Here is a 22,503-nt window from a genome sequence, read left to right on the forward strand (position 1 = left end):
TCCAAACACACACACATGCACTTTAGACTGTCATTTAGACACTGGAGTGTATAATTTAAATGTCTTTAATAACATCCACTAAAAGGACATTTGCACATGATTCTTCACTTTACTTCAAAGCAATGATCCAAACTGGAGCTTTTAGTGAATTGCAGGACCAAATAGGTTAATACATGGGCGGCAAGTGCCAATAATAGAATTCAGACAAGAATTTAAAATGTATTAGATTCACCCATAACGTTGGCATCTTTGTCAGTTTTTAGCACAAGTCCATTTCATCCATCCCTCAGCTCAGTGCTGCTATATATTAGGTATATAATATATCAGTTAAATGAACGTTAATACATTTGAATCTTAACACCGAAGTTTGAAACCTATTGTAATTTGAGTCATAATCTAAACTATCTGACCCTAACACAAAAGCCATTCGAATCAACAGCAAATAACAAACAGCTGCTTCTATTCAAAGTATACATACCTCTGTCATTTGAACTGTTTTGAAGTTGGCCTTGATTGGAAGACAAATGGCTAGCAGCTGCAAGTTCAATTACAAAGTGGTAGGAAGGCAGACAACCAACCAGGGGGAATCAAAGTGCTGTTTCATACATCAAGCATGGAATTCCTTTCCAACAAAGGTCTCTCGTTTTCCTAGGGGCAACCAATCCGAACATGCCCTTTGAACTTGGGACAACACAGGGCTGCACTCTGGGAGAAGAATCTAGTTTACAAGGCCAGGCAAGGCTAGGAGGGTAGAACAGGCACCCATTTCCAGTCTGTTAATTGTTCATTTTTTTTTTTTCATGTTCGTTTATTTTTGAGAAAGAGAACATGAGCAGGAGAGAGGAAGGGAGGGGGACAGAGGATCTGAAGCCAGCTCCACGCTGACAGCAGCGGGCCAGAGGCAGGGCTCGAACTCATGAACCCCGAGATTACGACCTGAGCCAAAGTCTGATGCTCAATCCACTGAGCCAGCCAGGCACCCCTGTTAACTGTTTTCAAAGAAGAATGTGGACCAGGGGAAAGCCACCAGGCAACCAGTCCAGAGGACTGGATTAACCAGACCTAGGACACTGAACAGGTTACTTCCTGCCTTTGTCCCTCATTTTCTCCTTCACAAAGTAAGGGGCAAAAATAAATTAATAAAAGGGTAAAACTGGATGACCTCTAGGCACTAAGAGAATTTTCTGCAATGATGGAAATGTTTTCATCTGTGCTCTCCGATACAGCAGCCATTAGTCACATGCAGCCTCAGGCCCTTGAAATGTGGCTTGTGCAGCTTAGGAGCTAATTTTTATTTTTAAACTTTATTGAATTTTGGCAAATTGAAATTTAAATAGTTATATGTGGCTAGCGGCTACAGTTCTGCAGAGTGAAACTCTAAAAAGGCCCCTAGATGGGCGCCTGGCTGGCTCAGTCAGTAGAGCATGCAACTCGATCTCAGAGTTTTGAGTTCAAGCCCCACGCTGGGCAGAGAACTTACTTTAGAAGAATTTTTTTCATAGACCTCTAGCATTTTACGTGATCTCTGAACAGCTGTGTGGGAAAAACATGGATGTCAGAGGAGGCCAGACCTGGGTTCTAAACTTAATCCCACCACTTTCTAGCTGTGCAACCTTCTGCAAATTACTTCATTTCCCTGAACTTCATTCTCCTTATTTGGACAACAGAATATCAGGACCTTTCTTGCAGAATTTTAGTGCAAATTCAAGATAATGCACGTAAATAGAACAGAGAGGCTCTCGATAAATGGTAGTTATTTTTCCAGTTATCATGTCCTTCAGGGATACAATTTCACAGGTCTTCTGACTTCATCTGTCCCGTCCTGATTAAGGGCCGGGACTTAATTATTACCCCACGCATCAACAGCCGTGCTTCTACAGATGTAGCCCCTGTCTGTCGAGAATGCAACCTGCTCCGGAATTGATTCGGGTCCTCAGCTGTGGGCGAGCCAGGAAGCCAAGTCCTCTGTGCCTCCGGAACTGCTGACTTCCTCTTACCCTGTGTCCCCTCCACCTCGCACGAGCATTCAGGAATTCACAAAACTCGTCCCCATGATCGCATACCAAGCTGACACTCTGTCCAGTGCCACCCGAACACCTGTTGGTGGTTTCTGGTACTTCCCTCCTGAACTCTCCCCTTGACTTCCCCTAATATTTTATGGCTTCTTTATTTGGAAGTGCTTGCAGATAACCTTTCATTTTGTAATTGCTCAGTGATTCAGAATATGCAGAAATAGAAATGCAACAAGCTACACTTATGGCTAACCCAGCATTAGTTTAGTTACCAAAATAAAACAAGGCAAAAGAGACTATGTTTTAGAAGGAATGTTCCAATAAAACAATAAAAACTGTTGCAGTCCCTATCTAGATTTAAGATTTTAAGTAATTTCTACACCCAAAGTGGGACTCGAGCCTACAACCTCGAGATCAAGAGTCACATGCTCTACCGACTGAGCCAGCCAGGCACCCAGTCTCTAAAAATTAATATAATGTGTTAAAAGCCTGTTCCAAGTGTTCCACTGGTCCATCCTCTGGTAAATGGAACCTTTCCACAGCTCCAGTGACCAAGCCTTACAGTGGACATAAATGAATGGCTAAGAGAAGTAGGATAACTTTTCTTCTTCTTTTAAGTTTATTTTGAGAGTGAGTGAGCACAAGTGGAAGATGCACAGAGGGAGAGGGCGAGAGAGAATCCCAAGCAGGCTCCACACTCAGCACAGAGCCCAACACAGGGTTCGAACTCTTAAATCGTGAGATCATGACCTGAGCCAAAATCGAGAATCAGGGGGCACCTGGATGGCTCAGTCGGTTGAGCGGATGACTTTGGCGCAGGTCATGATCTCACGGTCCGTGAGTTCGAGCCCTGTGCTGACAGCTCAGAGCCTGGAGACTGTTTCAGATTCTGTGTCTCCCTCTCTCTGACCCTCCCCCATTCATGCTCTGTCTCTCTCTGCCTCAAAAATAAATAAACGTTAAAAAAAAAAAAAATCGGGTGCTTAATCAACTGAGCCACCCAGGTGGCCCTAAATTTTCTATTAATAATAATTACTGGAATGTTAAGCTGCTGTCTTCTTCCTGTTGGGGGCTGGGGAGGGGGGGGGAAGAAGCTGAAATACATACAGGCTGACATTCGGGTAGGATTTCACTCTGGATTTGAGTAAGCCATTAGACAAAAGGTTTACAGTTAGCTTGGAATTCCTGCTAACTTCTGAGTGCCTCCCCCCGACCCCACCCCTGCCCCGATAGGCACAACAGTCTTGAAGGACTGTTTACTCAAGGACAGTCTGAAATCAAATGGGGCAAATAACTTTGGACTCTCAAATGTGGTGAAGGTCTAGTTTTTTAAAACTAACCTGGAAATGTAAGTTAAAACTCAATGAAGGAATACAATTACCTGGATCCAGACAAACCTATAAGTACAATATGATCAGCTAGTCCAGTCTTCCAACTTCCCATACGTCTACACTAAACCTGAATCTGGAACCCATGTAGATCGTTCACTCAACTCACTGTTCGACTTTGTCTGAAAAGTAAATGCATTTAAGAGCATTCAAGACACTGAACCTTTCGTGGTAACAGTTAAACTCAAAATAGGTCAATTCCAGAAAGGCATTCATTTCAAGGGGACTTTTGTCTGTGGTTATTTTGAAAACCACTGCTTTTAAAACTGACATTATGAAGCTTAAAAATAGGCCCTCCTACTAAGGATCCTGGACTAAAATACCCTTTCCTCTCCTCATTTCCTTATTCCCTTTTCACTCAAACACCTAAGAGAGTGGTGATATAGAGGGTTGCCCGTTCAAGAACTTCAGATTACTTGAAAAAAAATGCAGATTATTAGTTTAAAAAAATTTATTTAGGATACTGGATAAAGTTACCAAAATTTGGTGTTGGATAAACCTAGAAAATTTTCCAACCAAGTATCCCAAATGAAAACATGTAATATATACACCATAAGAAAATCTAAGTCTGAAAACCACCTCCTCCACTCCAGCTGTGTGAACTCCCAGCAAGTTCCTTCTCCTCTCTGGGTCTGGTTTCATCTCCCAAATGCAGGGTGGAGGCTAGAGGATATGAAAGGTCCCATCCACCCCGAACAGGCTCTGCTTCTATAAAGCTAGGCAGCTGCTTCCTATTTTCATGGCTCCTTGGAAAGAGCAGAAATGCTCCTTGCCCAGAAGGTCCTTGGAAAGCGTCATTATAGTTAATGGTATTCCCCTGGGACATAAGAACTGCTTTTGAGAGCGATGAAAGATGGATATAAAATACAGAGGTGTTCAGAGGAAAAAATAAGTTATGTTTTGAAGATGACACTAGTAAATCCAGAAATGCATTTGTATTCAATCCAAAAGTTATTAGATACAGGGGGCACCTAGGTGGCTCAGTCGCTTAAGCAGCCGACTTCAGCTCAGGTCATGATTTCACAGTCTGTGAGTTCAAGTCCCGTGTCGGGCTCTGTGCTGACAGCTCAGAGCCTGGAGCCTGTCTCAGATTCTGTGTCTCCCGCTCTCTCTGCCCCTCCTCTGCTTGCTTGCGCACACTCTCTCAAAAAATGAATGAACAGTAAAAAAAAATTTTTTAAGTTACTAGATATAATTGAATTTAACAAAGCCGCAGGATATAAACAATTCATACAACTCAAACTATGGTCAAGATGGCAAATACAAATTTAAAAATGTTCAACCATAATGGCAACAAAATGTTAACTCTTTGAAATATTAACTCAGGACACAACAGAATTATTCAGAAGGAACTAACACCACAATAGAAGAAAGAGGAGACATTAATAAATGGAGAGGTACACCATGAAAGTTTCTCAAGTTTTCATTAAGGATGCCTGGCTAGCTCAGTCAGTACAGCATGTGCCTCTTGAGCTCAAGGTTGTGAGTTCAAGCCACACACTGGGCATAGAGATTACTTAAAAATCTTTAAAAAAAATCTTAAGTTTCCATTAACCCTACCAAATTAAAAAAAAAAAAAAAAAAAAAAGACTATCAAAACTACGTTAAGAGTTACAAGGAAATTTTAGAAATACACCGAAATACCATAAAGACCAAATAAAAGTAAACCGGAAAATACAACAGATAGGTAGATAAATTTAACAAACTCTAGTAAGATACTGGAACTCAACAATTAGGCCCATTCCTCCCATCAAACCCATTAATAAATCCCAGATGGGACGGAATTAGCCATATAAAAGAGAAAAAAGGCTGTAAGAAAAAGAAGCCACATGTTCCTGCGAAGTTGTGACGAGATATGTCCAAATACTAAAAGAAAGTAGGCTATCCCATACAAAAGACATGTTTCCAAAGACGAAAAAAACCAAAAATGTTTTCTTAATGCAACATAAAAGGAAAACATCGCAGTGGGACAATGTAGTACCCACATAACTGATAAAACTTTAAAATACAAAAAGCACACTGACCCCAACAAACCACAAGACAAGTAACTGTGCAGAGGTTAATGGAAGACATGAACAAATAAAATACAAAGCAACATAATAACTATTTAGATGAATCTATCAAGAAATCACCAGAGAAGAAAAGTTTGCATGTAGCCTTTCAAAATGTCTAGCTGGTGCCACCAAAGCGGCCCCCTACCTCTCCAGCTTCATCTCCCACGACCCGCGCCTATGCACCCAGCACGCTCAACTCCTTGCCGGCTCCTCCAGGCATCCCAGGCTTTCCCACTTATGTGGAGCGGCTCTTCCTGCCATGCCCTGCCCCCCCCCCCATTCCCATGGAAATCCTAGCCATCCTTCAAGACCCAGCTCAAATGTCATCTCTTCCGTGAAGGCTCTCCTAATCTCCCCCACTGGATGTGCCATCTTCCTCTTCTCAGTGAGCCCTGACAGTACTTTCTTTGTACATCAGGGCACTTTTCTTACTCTGCAGCCATTTGTGTCCTTCCTCTTGGGCCCCTGCTACCTCTCCCCCTCCTCCTAGGAGATTTTCGAATCCCTGGAGGCAAAGGCAATCTTACTCAACTACCTACAGCTTCTAGGACAGTGAGTTACATTAAGCATTCAATAAATATAGCTTAAATAGAATTGATGAAATACAGAAAATAATCCCATTTCAAAAATACGGCCCCACTAGCATCAAAAATAAAGCAGACTGACCTTCAAAGGAGCCCTTTAGTGCCTATTAAACTATCAAAAAATCACTAAATTTAACAAAACAACAACAGCAACAAAAAAACCTTCCTGAGGTTTAAGAAAACAGTTGAAATATAATTGGTTGCATCTTTTTTTGGAACATATTCTCTAAACACGTAACAGCGGTAACATGGTTCGTCACCTCTGATTTGGTGTGTAAATTAATCTAAAAGCAGAATAAATTGGTTCAAAACACAAGACCATCAGTACCTAATAAAAATCTGGAAGCCACCTAAGTAATCAATAAAAGTATCATTTATAAAGCCAGACCCAATCAAATTCTACCCTTCGGCCAAAAAATGACAAGCAGGAGAATTATGTCTATGTGTAAAACCGAGGAGGGTGGAGAGGACACATCCACTGATCACAACCATGTAAATAATCGAATAACCAAAAAGTTACACTAGAGAACTTAATGTCTGTAGTTCCCTTCTTCAAAAGGTGTTTTTACATTCAAAAAATTTTTTAAAGTTCTGCTAAAACAGGCAAATATTCAAAAAAAAGGAGGGTTGGGGGGGAAGAGGCCACACCACCCTTGTCCACTTTTTCTTAACCCCTGTGTAACCTCTTCTTAACCTGACTCCCCTGCTGACATCAAAGCAGGATGCCCCTGGGAGCTACAATGAGAAATTCGAGGCAGGATCAACATTTTCCACCGTCTGCCCTGCACCAGGATCCAGAGAACGAACACCTGCTATTTCAAAACAAAACACCATTCATCCTCGGAGGAGTTAACTTAGCAAACAGGTACAAGAGCCTCCAAACGAATGGCTCTCCTGGGATTTCAGGTAACAGAACCAGGACACGGGACATGAAGTGAAGACACAAGAGGTGGTAAGACAATAACATGATGTTCCAAAACTAGCAGCTTCTGGAAGGAAACAACATAGACAAAATTGGGACCTTAAGCTTTCTTTTCAGGCTCAACCTTACTTACTTTCTGCCCAGCCTGTGGGTTCCCTGGGTTTGTTTTCTCAACATGTCAGAAACATTCACCATGGCTTAACCTGTGCTTCCTGGGGAGGCTGTGGAAATACTACCAACTCATACATACAAAGGAAAGCTAGCAAGAAGGTTTTTTGTTGTTGTTGTTGATTTCTTTGTTTAAACATTATTTTGGTTTTGTCCAATCTACCAATGATTTGCTGTATCACCAGTGTTACAGACCCAGGGGTCTAAAAAGGTATGGTCCCTAATCAAGTTGAGGGAAAAGAGACATAGAAAAAACAGTTAGTGAATAAGAAAACATTATGGTTTTAAAATGATATTGCATTTAACGCGATGTTTATTACACAATATAGACCAGAAGTACAAAAGAGGAAAGAGAAAATGTGAATTAACATTAAAAAGGGCATTAAGACTCAGGATGAATTTTGTTCTTTGGGTACTTTTATTTATTAGGAATTTTTCCAAACATACAGAAAGATGGAAAGAATAAAAGGGAAACTCATAAACTAACCAACTAACCAACTGAGAACATTTTGCCTCATTTGCCTCCTCTACTATGTGTGCATGTGTATTTTTTTTTCCTGAACCCTTTTTTTTTTTAATGTTTAGTTATTTATTTTTGAGAGAGGCAGAGAGCAAAAGTGAGGGAGGGGCAGAAAAAGAGAGAGAGAGAAAGAGATACAGAATCCAAAGCAGGCTCCAGGCTCTAAGCTGTCAACCCAGAGCCCTACGCAAGGCTCAAACCCATGAATCGTGAGATCATGACCTGAGCTGACATCAGACGCTTAACCGACTGATCCATTCAGGCACCCCTTTCCTGAATCATTTCAAGTAAGTTTCATGCATCACCTATGAATAACAACTTTCTCCTACATAATCATAATACATCTACAAAATTAATAATTCTCTATTCAAATTTCCCAGATTGTCCCAAGAATACATTTTATAGCTATTTCACTTTTGAATCAGTATCCACCCAAGGTTCATGCATTACGTTTGGTTAGCATGTCCCCTTAAGTCCGTTATTCTAAAACCACACCACTCCCCTCCTCCCTGACTTTTGCCTGTGACACTGACTTTCTAAAGAAACTGGGTCAGTTGTCATAGAGAATGTTCCACATCCTGGATTTGTCTGATTGTTTCCTCCTGGTGTCATTTAACTTGTTCCTCTGTCCCTGCATTTACTGTAAACAGGAAGTTGGGTCTCAGGCTTGATTAGATACAGGTTTGGCTCAGATTTAAAAAAAATTTTTTTAATGTTTATTTTTGAGAGACAGAGACAGAGCACAAATGGGGGAGGGGCAGCGAGAGAGGGAGACACAGAATCCGGAGCAGGCTCTAGGCTCTGAGCCATCAGCACAGGGCCCGATGCAGGATTCGAACCCACAAACTGCGAGATCATGACCTGAGCCAAAGTTGGACGCTCAACCGACTGGGCCACCCAGGCGCCCTGTGGTTTGGCTTAGATTTTAAGACAGGCAGCATATAAAATGTCCAAATCAACATGATTTATCAACATTTGTAATCTGGTATTAAGAGCAAAAGAGAACAGCTTTTTGAGAAGGAAGAAATCAAAGTGGCATCATTAACAACACTTCCCCTTTGAACAGCATGCGAAGTGCTTTCACATACGTTATTTCAAATGATGCTCACCTGCTCTCCTTCCCTCACAGGTTTGTTATATTATCATCCTCGCTTTACTCATAAGGAAAACGGAAGCTCAGGGAAGTTAAACGACACGGCCGAGATCAACAATTAAGAAGTGATATAACTAAGTCTCAAAGCCAAGTCCTAAAGTAGCATGGAGTTACTCAGAAAACACTACATGGGAGATGAGATTTATGCCAGGTCTTGAAAGATGGGCAGGATTCATTCATTCCAGACAGTCTGCTATATGCCAGGGAAATAGCGGTACACAAGAAAGTCACAGTCCCTGCCCTCACAGAAGCTAAAGCGTGGTGACACACAGAAAAAAAAATAAAATAAAATCATGTAGGAAAGCGGAGGAAGGCATTCCAGACAAAGGAAACCATGCGAGGAAGAACAGACAGAGGTAGGAAGCAGTATGCTGGAGCAAAGGGAGGCCAGTAAAGGGGTCAGTGTGGATCACAACAGGTGAAACTGGGAAAGAGAAAAATCAAACCAGATGGGTTAAGGCAAGGCCAACAGCTACTCTACTAAAGTATCCTCTCCCTTTCTTGCAAAGATGCAGAAGTGAAAGTAGAATATTCTTTTTTTTAATAGATTTTTTTAATGTTTACTTATTTTTGAGAGAGAGACAGAGTACAAGCAGGGGAGGGATAGAGAGAGAGGGAGACATGAATCTGAAGCAGCAGGCTGCAAGCTCCAAGCTGTCGACACAGAAACCAACGCGGAGCTCGAACCCACAGACCATGAGATCACGACCTGAGCCGAAGTCAGACGTCTAACTGACTGAGCCACCCAGGTGCCCCGAAAGGAGAATATTCTAAATGTTCATGACCAAACAAGGGCCCCACATATCTCCTGGCCATGGGTGAAGTCATCTTTATGAATCTTTTTGCCCTTTCTGTATCTGCTGCAACAACAGCAGAGGGCGTTCTTCCCAAGAACACAGGCTTTGGCTGGCCTTCCTCTTCACCTGAAGTTCTCAAACGACAGCACCAGTTATCAGTTACTGCGGCCTAAGAGCGGTAGACACATCCAAGTTCACAACTACAAAATGAGTCCCAGAAAAGGCCCTAAGAGACCCCCGAAAAGCACATCAGCCTGTCTTCGTCCCACCCTGAAAGGCCTTCACATTCTAACGGACGTGTGTCCCTTCCAAACCTGGCAGAAGTGCTGATGCCATGAGTTATGCCCTGAATGCAACAATAAGTAATAATTAAGTACGTCTGAGTGTTTTAGAGTTACGGTGAAACAGTTCAAAGGCCAAAATCTGTGGATGCCACCAAAGCCAAGCAATGCAGCCTCCTGTTTGCTCAGCACCTCATGGCCTTCAAGGCACTATTACACGTGCGACCTTGTGTAATCTTCACGACACTCCCTCAAGGGAGGTAGGCATGCTCTGTGTCATCACCAGGTCGCTACTGAACACCGGACGACATTCTCCTCACTGAGCAAGGAACACAGCCAAGCCCCCACCTTCGTGAAGCTTACGTATTCGTGAGGCAGGGGAGCGCAAAAACACTTGACACACAGTGTGATGTTAGTCGTAAGTGTTCTGAAGAAAAACCGGGCAACATAAAGGGGTAGAGAAGGACAGGGAGTGCTGTACTATAGACAGAGCGATCACGGATGACCTCTGTGAAGAGACATTTGTACAGAGATCTGAAGGAAATGAGAAGAAGCGTCCAGTGCACATTTTGGGGAGAAGAGCATCCCAGGTTAGATGGAATGGCAAATGCAAAAGCTCTGACCTGAGACTATGCCCAACCCGCTGTGGGACAGCACAGAGAACAGTGGGCTGGAGCGCACGAGTAGAGGGGGCAGTGGAAGAAAGCCAAGGACCTGACTGGGTGGGGCCTTTGTAGGCCATTAAGGTAAAGATTCTGTAAGCCATTATCATCTCCACTGGACAGGTAAGGAAACTAAAAGTCAGGGAGTACAGGAGCACCGGGGTGACTTGATCAGTTAAGAGCACATCTCTTGATTTCGGCTCAGGTCATGATCCCACAGTTCGGTTCGTGAGTTTGAGTCCCTCATCTGGCTCTGTGCTAAGCCTGCTTGGGATTCTCTCCTCTCTCTCTGCCCCTCCCCTACACATGCTCACACGCTCTCTCTCTCAAAATAAATAAATAGACTTAAAAAAAAAAAAGTCACTGGGAATGCAAGCTGGTGCAGCCACTCTGGAAAACACTATGGAGGTTCCTCAAAAAACTAAAATACAACTACCCTACGACCCAAGAATTGCACTACTAGGCATTTATCCACGGGATACAGGTGTGCTGTTTCAAAGGGACACATGCACCCTCATGTTTATAGAAGCACTATCCACAATAGCCAAAGTATGGAAAGAGCCCAAATGTCCATCGAGGGATGAATGGATAAAGAAGATGTGGTATATATACACAATGGAGTATTACTCGGCAATCAAAAAGAATGAAATCTTGCCATTTGCAACTACGTGGATGGAATTGGAGGGTATTATGCTAAATGAATTTAGTCAGAGAGGGACAAAAATCGTATGACTTGACTCATATGAGGACTTTGAGAGACAAAACAGATGAACATAAGGGAAGGGAAACAGTAATATAAAAACAGGGAGGGGGACAAAACAGAAGAGACTCATAAATATGGAGAACAAACTGAGGGTTACAGGAAGGGTTGTGGGAGGGGGATGGGATAAATGAGGGGCACTAAGGAATCTACTCTTGAAATCACTGTTGCACTACATTCTAACTAATTTGGATGTAAATTAAAAAATATTAAAAAATAAAAAATAAAAAAAAGTCGGGAAGTACAAAGGACTCGTGTGAAATCAAGGTTTGCGTGAAAATGTGAGGTTTGGGGGAAATGCCCTGTGCCGCGATTTCTTCTCGGGGCTCAGTGTTCTCGTCATGAATGAAAAGTGTTCTTTAAGAAACAAAGAAAGAGATTAAGGATGTGCCTCATCATGGAACGAGACCCAACGTACCCCGAGCAATGCCATTTCTGAGTACATTCCACAGGAAACTCTCACGAGAGTCCAAAAGGAGACATGCACAAGGATGGTCGTGACCGCGCTGTTTGATGCAGCCGGAGGTTGAAAACAAAGTTGTCTAAATCTAGAGGAATCAACAGAGGAGGGGAAGTAAAATGTGGCATGTGCACAGGAACAGTCAATAGTATCATGTAGCATCATGAATAGAGGTCAGAAACACGGTATCCGGTTAAAAAAAAGTAAAGACAAACCGGAACAAAAGTTGGGGGTGGTCACCGTTTCTGTTCAAATATTCCTGGTTCTCCTCCTTCCCAGAAGCCCCCCTTCCTTTGAAGGCCAGCGTGGCCATGTGACTTGCTTTGGCCAAGGAAATGGAAGAAGTGACATGTGTCACTTCTGGACAAAAACTTTAGGAGACAACATGGTTTACAAAATGCCCTTCTCATGTGAGCGTATTTCAGAGACGGTGCCTCCATAAGCCTGGATCCCTAATGGAAGCCAGTGAACAGAGACTCCCACTGACCTGCAAGTTTGTTAAACTGTAAGATATTTTGTTGTGTGTTAGCTCGGCGTAACCTAATCTATCCCAACTGAGGCATATTTACAGCACAATAGTAATTCTTATAAAATCTGAATATACTTAGAGTATACAACATGATGATTTGATACACATAGACAAATGATGATTACAGTCAAGCTAATTAACAAATATATTCCTTATACAGTTACCATTTTTTGTGCACATGACAGCACTTGAAATCTATCCTAGCAAATTTCCGGTATTCAATACAGTATTATTAACTGTAGTCACCATGTTGTACACTAGATCTTTAGACTTATTCATACTATGTTAACTGCAACTTTTTCCTTTTTTTTTTTTTTTTTTTGAGAGAGAGAGAGAAAGAGTGTGAGTACACGAGCCAAGGAAAGACAGAGACAATCTCTAACGTGAGGCTCCATCCCAAGACCCTGGGCTCATGACCCCAGCCCAAATCAAGAGTCAAGTCGGATGCTCAACTGACAGCCACCCAGGCGCCCCTTAACTGCAACGTTGTACCCTCTGACCAACACCCCCACCTCCCCATCCCTGATCTCTCTGCTCTGCTTCTATTTTTTTTTAGATCCCACACATAAGTGAGATCATGCAGTAATTTTTTTTTCTGTGTCTGGCTTATTTCATTTAAAAAAAATTTTTTTTTTACATTTATTTATTTTTTGAGAGACACAGAGAGACAGAGCACAAGTTGGGGAGGGGCAGAGAGAGAGGGAGACACAGAATCCGAAGCAGGTTCCAGGCTCCAAGCTGTCAGTACAGAGCCAGACGTGGGGCTCGAACTCACAAACCGTGAGATCATGACCTGAGCTGAAAATAGATGCCCAGCCGACTGAGCCACCCAGGTGCCCCGGCTTACTTCATTTAATATAACATCTTCCAGGTACATCCACGTTGTCACAAATTGTAGGATCTCCTTTTTTTAAGGCTGAATAACAACACAGTCACATTCAGCACTCTACGCACAGAAACACACAAAACAATGCCATCTACCTCCCAAAGGTACACATACCCAACAAAACATGGAACTATAAGACCATGCATTCAATACCGTAGAGTGGGTGAGTGGGTGCCTGTGAAAGAAAAGGAAATGGAGAGGGGGAAATGACTGCAAAGGGGAACACAAAAGAAAAAACGGAAAAGTATAAAAAGGTTTGCTAAATACATCGTACAAATATTAGAAATTTAAGTCACCCACTGATTTACTCAAACATTTTGGCACTTCATATGTGCCAGCTACCGTATTCCATGTACTACTTACAGAGCAATGAATCCGAAAAAGGCTGCCCTAACCTTATAGTTTATGGTGTACAGAAGAGAGAGATCTTTCAAACATCCTAGTAAAAAAAAGTTAGAGACAGTGAACAAATGTCATTTAAAGAAAAAAAAAAATCAGGTGATGGGTACTAGCAGGCTCAGTCAATGGAGTATGCAACTCTCATTCTCGAGGTCCGGCCTGGGTTCGAGGCCCACAATGGGCATGGAGGCTACTTAAAAAAAAAAAAGAAGGAGAAGGAGAAGGAGAAGGAGAAGGAGAAGGAGAAGGAGAAGGAGAAGGAGAAGGAGGAGAAGGAGTAGGAGGAGGAGGAGGAGGAGGAGAAGAAGAAAGAAAAGAAAAAAAAGACAGGCACTCTTTTAAGTGCCCTGTCTTAAAAAAAAAAAAATCTGGCGAACATGGGAAAGTGACCTCCTTTAGAGATTAGGTGGTCTGTGAACACCTCTGAGGAAATGACACTGAGCAGAGATGATGATTGCTTCCTTCCTAGCATGGGCAGAGGAAGAGATGATTCATTCTAGGCAAAGGGAGCAGCATGTGCAAGGGCCTGGAGGGAACACAGACCATCCCAAGGAGGAAGTGAAAGACTAGCAGAATGGAAGAAAGGAGCGGCAGGAAATGTGGTCGAAGAGATGGGGGTGGGGGGCCCCAGTGGGCAAATCACTTGGTCTCACAGCCCGATAGGAGTCTGGATTTCATTCTAACTGCAATGGAACCAGGAAACCATTTTAAACGGGAATAATATGATCTTATTTCCAATTTATTTCATGCTAACACTTAGCTCCCTTGCAATATGCTCAGACATTTCTGCAAAACTCGCAAAAGAGGTATTTGTGCCCTCTTTTTCTTCAAGGACCCCCACAACTTGCATAAACTTCAGGTCCCACGTAACCCAGCTCTGTCTGAATGCTTTAAGTGCTAAGTTAGAGGTAAAGCCCAAAGTGCCAAGCAACCACAGAGGAGAAGCAACCTTGCCAGTTACCAAGAGATCCTTAATGTCACTGGACAGGACCACGTTCCGAACTTTGCCCCGGTCTAATCACAGAAATCACGAGAACAGCAGCCTTGCTTGAGAAATACTCTTAAAGGTGAAAGCTGAAGGTGCGTACAGCTTTCCTCCCATTCGTGCCAGGAAGCGTAGGGCAATAGTCCCTGTTTGTCTCAGGCAGCCTACACAGAGATGCCTCCTATTGTAACACAGCAATGAGTCATGGAGGTACGTGCAGATGGTACAAAAACCTAAGCGATCGCTGGGAGAGTCCTTTATCCAGAAGCAAAGGCACCTTAACATACATACCCACCACCACAAACGGGAATTACCTTCTAGTTTCCTTCAGCTTTCTCAACATTACCCAGTAAGGAAGACACCAGCAGCAGCTAACATTTATGGAAGGTTTACTATGTATTATTAGCTCCCTGGATCTTCACAAAGACCATAGGTGGGTTCTATCAATTGGCTCCATTTTCTGCAGGTGAGAAAACTAAAACTAAGCCTTCGGGAGACTGAGAGACCAGCCCCAGGTCACAAAACCACAGAATAACAGGGCCAAGGCTTCAACCTTAGACTGACTCCAGAGTCCAACCTCTTAACCACTGCTGAGAATCTCCCAGTCCCACCAAATTTTTCTGCCACCAACTCCAGGGTAGTTTATTCTTTTCCTCCTTGTATTTTCTTTTAATGAGATTCCTCCGCTTGGCAAAAATACAGTTGTGGTGTCACAATTAACAACAGAATGACAACAGGTACTTCCACTCAGTACCCACCTCCAAATCAAATAGGAGCAGGATGGTCAGGCCACAACATTCAACCAGCCACTGTGGTCAAAACTTGCCCTGCCCTGTGCTGGGGCACTTTCAGTTTGTTTGAAGGGGATAAAATCCTGTGCAGTAAGTCTGAATAAATGCCTACAAAGAATGTGACCTCTACAAGTCACTATTATGCAAAATAGACACTTCAGGGTTTTTTTTTGTTTTTTTTTTTTTTTTGAGAAAGCACCAGCGGGGGAGGGGCATACGTGGAGGGTGGGGGGCAGGGAGAGAGAGAGAGGGGGAGACAGAATATCTTAAGCAGGCTCCATGCTCAGTGCGGAGCCCAGGGCGGGGCTCCAACCCATGACCCTGGGATCATGATCTGAGCTAAAATCAAGAGTAGGACGCTTAACCGACTAAGCCACCCAGGAGCCCCAACATTACAGTACTGTACTGAAGGGGGTCTGCTGGGAGCAGGTCTGAGGAACCTGGCTCAGTTCACATGACAGGTCCACCACTGGCCTTGTGATCATGAAAGAGATGGACAGAGCCACGAACCCAGAAGGTCCCCAGGCTATTAAAATCTCAAGAGAGAAAGGAAGGTTATAGAAATCACCAAAGGGCAGAAGGTTCAAGCCTACTCCACCATTTCATCAGCTAGCTTCCATGCATCTCCAGTGTGCAAATAAAAGATTAACAACCAAATATTTTCCGGTTAATTCTCCAGCTAGTCCGATCTCTCTCCCTCAGTCTTGTCCCTCACTCAGGACGCAACACGAGTTGTGGCAATTCAGAAACACCCAATGGCACAACCTCATCATTGTTTAATGAGATAAAGCGCTGGCTTGCGAGCATACTGGAAGCCGCAGGATGGAGCACCTTGTGTATGGTTTTCCTGGCTTTGAGTGTTCCTGTCTCAGGTCAGGAGTTTAGGGCTCATGGTAAAGTACGGAAAGCTAGAAGAGACACTAGTGCGGAGCATTTCTGAATGAATGAATGAATGAATGAATGAAGCAGCTGAAGAAGAAGAAAGCAGCACCCTTGGAGACAAAATAGTTTCCAGGAAGAAGGCCAAGGACCCGCAGCCCCTGAAGTCGGCCAGGGGAAAGCCACGGGGATATTGGTGCGCCCACGCCCCTGCTAGCCAGCGAGCAGCCGCAACGAGGCACTCCAGGCCCACAGGTGTCACGCACAAAGGTGAGGACACTGCTCACCAGTCCCAACTCCACACTTCATACCCTAAGCCGGCCTCAAAGACACAGAAGCGTTCTTAATTCTTTCCAGGACATCTGCTCCCTTCTCCCCTGTACAGACTAGGATCTGGGGAAAACAGCCGGGGAGGGGTGGGGGAGCAGGCAGTTTTCATCTTGTGGGGTGGGGGGGTGGGGAGGGAGAGAAAGTGAATGGCCAGGGACCAATGATGACTGCAAGGGTCGACGGAGGAGGAAAATCGGGACACCATGGGTCCACCGACTGGTCTGAGTCAGGAACACAATCTCTGCTTAGTCACCGATACCTCGGCAGCCAGGAGTTCCGCGCCCCTGCCAGCCCGAGACGTACGTGACGAACCCAAGCTGAGCCCCGCGCGCCGCGCACACCCGACTCGGCTCCTATACCCCAGCAGGGGCCTCCGCAGCCAGGCCCGGCGCTCACCGCCCACCCCAGACTTACTCCGCCGAGCTGGTCCCGTTAACCGCGGAGCCGTCGGGGGCCGGGTTCAGCTGGATGGGCGTCGGCTTCTTCTTGGGCATTCTGGACCCGGGAAGGCGCTTCTAACTCCGAGGGGAGGGCGGCCCCTCTCTTGCTTCCTCCCTCTGAACTGCCCCACGCCCGCCGCGCAGGGCCAAGTCGGGGCCACGGGCCCGGGGGCAGCCTTCGGGGGGCGCGCCCCGCGTGGTCCCTTCTGCGCCGAGGGGCCGCTGGCGGTCTCGGGGGACCCCCGCCCCACTCGCCCGGGGCTCGGCTTGGCGCGCAAGGAATCGAAGGGCTTCCCAGGCGGCGCAGCTCGGCAGCGCGGGATTCCCTCCCTCTTTTCCTCAGTCAACCGGTCCCTAGGGTTCGATAGACACCGCCACAGCCCTGCTCCAGCTTCAGCCTGGAAAGTACAGCCGCCGCCGGCGCCCTCCCCGCCGCTCCGCGCAGCCGTCCCAGGGAGGGAATGGAGGGCGGAGGAGGGGCGGGGAAGGGGGAAGCCTCGCCCCTCCACCCGGACTGCTGCGTTTCCCACACACCCACTCGGCTCCGCCCCTTTTGCCGCGCCGACAGCCAATGGAAGCACGCCTCGGCGGCAGATGACGCGGAAATACGTCACGGGGGCGCGGCGCACTGCCCTGGGGGCGGAGTCCGGCTCTGGCTCCACAGCGCCCTCTGCTGCCCCGCGGCCCTTAGGTAGAACCACTGGGAAAGGGGGTCGTGGGTCCCGTGTCCTGCAGCTAACAGCCAGGTGGGCTTCACCAGGCCCTGTTCGAGGCGGTCTCCTCGACTGGAGCGCCCCCCTGGGGCCGGGTCACATTGAAAGAGGTGAAATAATAACGTGAATACGGAAAAAGATATCTTCTCATTTCTACAGGAGAGAAAGCGTGGGGGAATAGAAAACTTGCCAGGAGACTCCTTGCGTCAAACAAACTGACAGATACATAGATTTATATAAAATTGTAATACGCACTACTCAACTACTTATGAGGGTGCAGAGAGGTGGGTACTCAATACTGATGAGATTGTAATAGGGGCAACTGTTTTTGGAGCAGATTGGTAGTTTTTTGAAGTCTTGAATGCCCCTCCCTTTAAAAAAATCCTTTAGGGGCACCTGGGTGGCTCAGTCGGTTAAGCATCTGACTTCAGCCCAGGTCATGATCCCCCCGTCTATCAGTTCCAGTCCTGCCTAGGACTCTGTGCTGGCAGCTCAGAGCCTGGAGCCTGCTTCATACTCTGTGTCTCCCTCTCTCTTTCTCTCTCTCTCTCTCTCTCAAAAATAAACATTAAAAGGGGCGCCTGGGTGGCGCAGTCGGTTAAGCGTCCGACTTCAGCCAGGTCACGATCTCACCGTCCGTGAGTTCGAGCCCCGCGTCGGGCTCTGGGCTGATGGCTCAGAGCCTGGAGCCTGTTTCCGATTCTGTGTCTCCCTCTCTCTCTGCCCCTCCCCCGTTCACGCTCTGTCTCTCTCTGTCCCAAAAATAAATAAACGTTGAAAAATAAACATTAAAAAAAATTTTAATCCTTTAAATCAATTAAATCCTGTAAACCAGTTCTATGAAACTTAATAAAGGAGGCACAATACCTTTTTTTTTTTTTTAGGAGGCAAAATACCTATTATTAAAAATGTGGATTCAGGGAGGCAGAGAGTGGGGAAAAAATAAAAATAAATAAATAATCAAAATGTAAATTCAGTCCTTCTCTTCCCCTTCAGCCTTCCTATTCCACCCTAAAGGAATTTGTACTGTGCAGAACAAAGTAAACGTCCGCACCCAGTGCTCCAAGAGAAGCGTGTCAGCCACCCAGCTGTCTGCAGTAAGGTTTCCTTTCATTTTGTAGCCCTTTATAGTGTTTGAATTTTTATTATGGCTATAACTTAATTAAGAATATTTAAATTCTTTTTATTTTTGAATGTTTTTATTTTTGAGAAAGAGACAGAGACAGAGAGTGAGCAGAGGAGGGAGAGAGAGAGAGAAAGAGAGAGACAGAATCCGAAGCAGGCTCCAGGCTCTGAGCTGTCAGCACAGAGCTCAACGCGGGGCTCCAACCCATGAACTGTGAGACCATGACCTGAGCCAAAATCCAACGCTCAACTGACTGAGCCACCCAGGCGCCCCGAGCATTTAAAATTTTTTAACATTAAAATGAGAACGTAAACTAGTGCAGACACTTTGGGAAATAGTCTGGCAGTTCCCTCAAACACTTAAATACAGTTACCATATGACCCAGAAATTCCACCCCTAACTATATACTCAAGAGAAATGAAAAATGTATATCCATGCAAAAACATACACACAGATGCTTATGGAAGCATTATTCATAACAGCCGAAGAGCGGAAGCAACCCAGATGTCCATGAACTCATGAATGGATAAACAAAATGTGACATACCCATACAATGGAATAGTACTCAGCCACGAAGAAGAATGAAGTGCTGATCCATGCTACAGCATGAATGACTTCGAAAACATTATGCTAAGTGAAAGAAGTCGGTCATGAAAGACTACATATTGTATGATCCCATTTATATGAAATGTCCAGAATAGGTAAATCTATAGAAACAGTAAGTAGATTAGTGTTTGTTTAGGGCTTGGTGGGGCAGGTGAACTGGGGACTGCAGAACGTTAAAGGCGTAAGGCTTCTTTCTGAGGTGATGACAATGTCCTCAAACTGACAGTGGTGATGGTTACACATCTCTGTGAATTTATTTAAACCATTGAATTGTACACTTTTTTAATTTTAGAGTTGGGGGAGAGGGACAGAAGGAGAGAGAGAGAGACACAGAGAGAGAGAGAGAGACAGACAGACAGAATTTTAAGCAGGCTCCACATTCAGCACAGAGCCCAACACAGGGCTCAACCTCATGATTCTGAGATCATGACGTGAGGAAATCAAGAGTCAGAAGCTCAACTGACTGAACCAGCCAGGTGCCCCCTGAGTTGTACACTTTAATTTTGTTTTTGTTTGTTTGTTTCCTTGCTTTTAAGTAGCCTCCATGCTCATGGAGCCCAAGGTGGGGCTTGAACTCATGACCCTGAGATCAAGAGTCACATATTCTACCAACTGAGCCAGCCAGGTGCTCCTAGGCAAAGATTTCTTAAATAAGGCACAAAAAGGGGCGCCTGGGTGGCGCAGTCGGTTAAGCGTCCGACTTCAGCCAGGTCACGATCTCGTGGTCCGTGAGTTCGAGCCCCGCGTCGGGCTCTGGGCTGATGCCTCAGAGCCTGGAGCCTGTTTCTGATTCTGTGTCTCCCTCTCTCTCTGCCCCTCCCCCGTTCATGCTCTGTCTCTCTCTGTCCCAAAAATAAATAAACGTTGAAACAAAAAAAATAAAAAAAATAAAAAAAAGAAATAAGGCACAAAAAAACCAATCATAAAGGGAAAATATGATAAATTGGACTCTGTTAGAGTTAATTACTTTTGGCCTTCAAGAAGGATCAAAAAAGAAAAGACAATTATACTGCATATGTACAATGCAACACAAATTTGGGGCACCTGGGTGGCTCAGTCAGTTAAGGGCCTGACTCCTGATTTTGGCTCAGGTCATGATCTCACAGTTTGTGGAATTCACTTCCTCGTCGGACTCTGTGCTAACAGCATGGGGACTGCTTGGGATTCTCTCTCTCCCTCTCTCTTTGCCCCTCCCCTGTTCTCTCTCTCTTTCTCTCTCTCACTCTCTCGACAAATAAATTAGCTTAAAAAAAAAAGAAAGTATTTACAGGAATGTTCATAACAACGCTATTTGTAACAGTTATCACGGAACAACCCAAATGTTCATCAACCATAAATAAACAAATTGTGGTAAATTCCTACAATGAAATGTTCTATAGCTTGGTGAAAATTGACTACAATTACTTGGAACAATATGAATGATCTCAAAAATACCCTGTTGAGTAGAAGAAGCTAGACATAAAATGTAATACTAATATATATATATGGGCAAACCTAATCTATGGTGTTAGACGCTGAGACAGTGATTATCCCTGAGGAGTGGAATAATATGCTGGTAAGTTAAAGGGGGCTTTTTAGGTGCTAGTAATGTTTGCTTTCTTGATCCAGGTATAGGTTGTACAGGTGTATTCCATTTATGATTTATGTACTTTTCTGGATGTATGTTACCCTTCAATAAAACAATTACAAGAGTAAAGAAAAAGAAACTCACTCAACATGAGTGCCTGGGTGGCTCAGTCGGTTGAGCCTCCAACTTTGGCTCAGGTCATGATCTCACAGTCTGTGAGTTCGAGCCACGCGTCGGGCTCTGTGCTGACGGCTCAGAGCCTGGAGCCTGTTTCAGATTCTGTGTCTCCCTCTCTCTCTGACCCTCCCCTGTTCATGCTCTCTCTCTGTCTCAAAAATAAATAAACGTTAAAAAAAATTTTTTTAAAAAGAAATTCCCTCAACATTGTGAATCATCTGGGAAATGCAAATCAAAACTACAATGCGATATTGTTAGAAGGCTATCATCAAAAAGAAAGGTGATAACAAGTGTTGGCAGGGTGTGGAGAAAAGGGAACCCTTGTTCACTGTTGGTGGGAATGCAAATTGATATAGCCAGAATGGAAAACAGTATGAAGGTTCCTAAAAAATACATACATACATACATACATAGAAATAACATTACCATACAGTCCAGCAATCTCACTTCTGGGTATTTATCCAAAGGAATTGAGATCAGGATCTCAAGAAGATATCTGCACTCCCATGTTCATTGCAGTACTATTCACAATAGCCAAGATACGGAAATAACCTAAGTGTTTGTCAATGGATGAATGGATAAAGAAGATGTGGTATTTTTACACAGCGGAATATTATTCAGCTACAAGAAGAAAGAAATCCTGATATTTACAACAACATGGAAGGACTGTGAGGGCATCTCTCATGCTAAGTGAGAGATGATACCTCTTAAGTGGAATCTTTAAAAAGCCAAACTCAGGGAAAAAGAGAGTGAAAAGGTGGTTACTAGAGACTGGGGTGGGGGTGGGGGTGAAATGGGGAGATATTGGTGAAAGGTATAAACTACCATTTATAAGAATAACAAGTTCTGGGGGCGCCTGGGTGGCTTGGCCGGTTAAGAGTCCGACTTTGGCTCACGGTCCGTGAGTTCGAGCCCCGCGTTGGGCTCTGTGCTGACAGCTCAGAGCCTGGAGCCTGTTTCAGATTCTATGTCTCCCTCTCTCTCTCTGCCCCTCCCCTGTTCATGCTCTGTCTCTCTCTGTCTCAAAAATAAATAAACGTTAAAAAAAAAAAAAAAGAAGAATAACAAGTTCTGGGGATATAATGTAGAGCATGGTGATTATAGCTAATAATACTGTATTATATACTTGAATGTTGCTAAGACAGTAAATCTTAAATATTCTCATAACAGAAAAGAAATGGTAATTATGTGACAGAATGAAGGTGTTATCTAATGTTATGGTGGTAATCATTTTGCAATATATAAATGTATCAACTCGACAGTTGTACACCTTAAATTATACAATATTCCGTGTCAATTATATATCAATAAAGC

General features: G+C 44.3%; 1 protein-coding gene across 2 annotated transcripts in view; it reads right to left on the reverse strand.

The window, feature by feature from the left end:
- The window catches only part of MAP2K1 (mitogen-activated protein kinase kinase 1), a 78,914-nt gene extending 61,383 nt beyond the window's left edge, over positions 1-17,531 (reverse strand). Inside the window, exon 1 of one of the 2 annotated variants that reach the window (XM_045449355.1) lies at positions 16,975-17,531. In XM_045449355.1, coding sequence (XP_045305311.1) covers positions 16,975-17,054 — 80 coding nt within the window. In that variant the 5' untranslated portion in view covers positions 17,055-17,531. Of the gene's footprint in view, positions 1-5,599; positions 5,629-16,974 lie in introns of those variants that run through there. The other variant, XM_045449356.1, reaches the window with a different exon arrangement.
- Positions 17,532-22,503: the final 4,972 nt, after the last annotated feature.

Source organism: Leopardus geoffroyi, chromosome B3 (assembly GCF_018350155.1).
Source record: "Leopardus geoffroyi isolate Oge1 chromosome B3, O.geoffroyi_Oge1_pat1.0, whole genome shotgun sequence".
In the NCBI taxonomy this organism is placed as follows: domain Eukaryota; kingdom Metazoa; phylum Chordata; class Mammalia; order Carnivora; family Felidae; genus Leopardus; species Leopardus geoffroyi.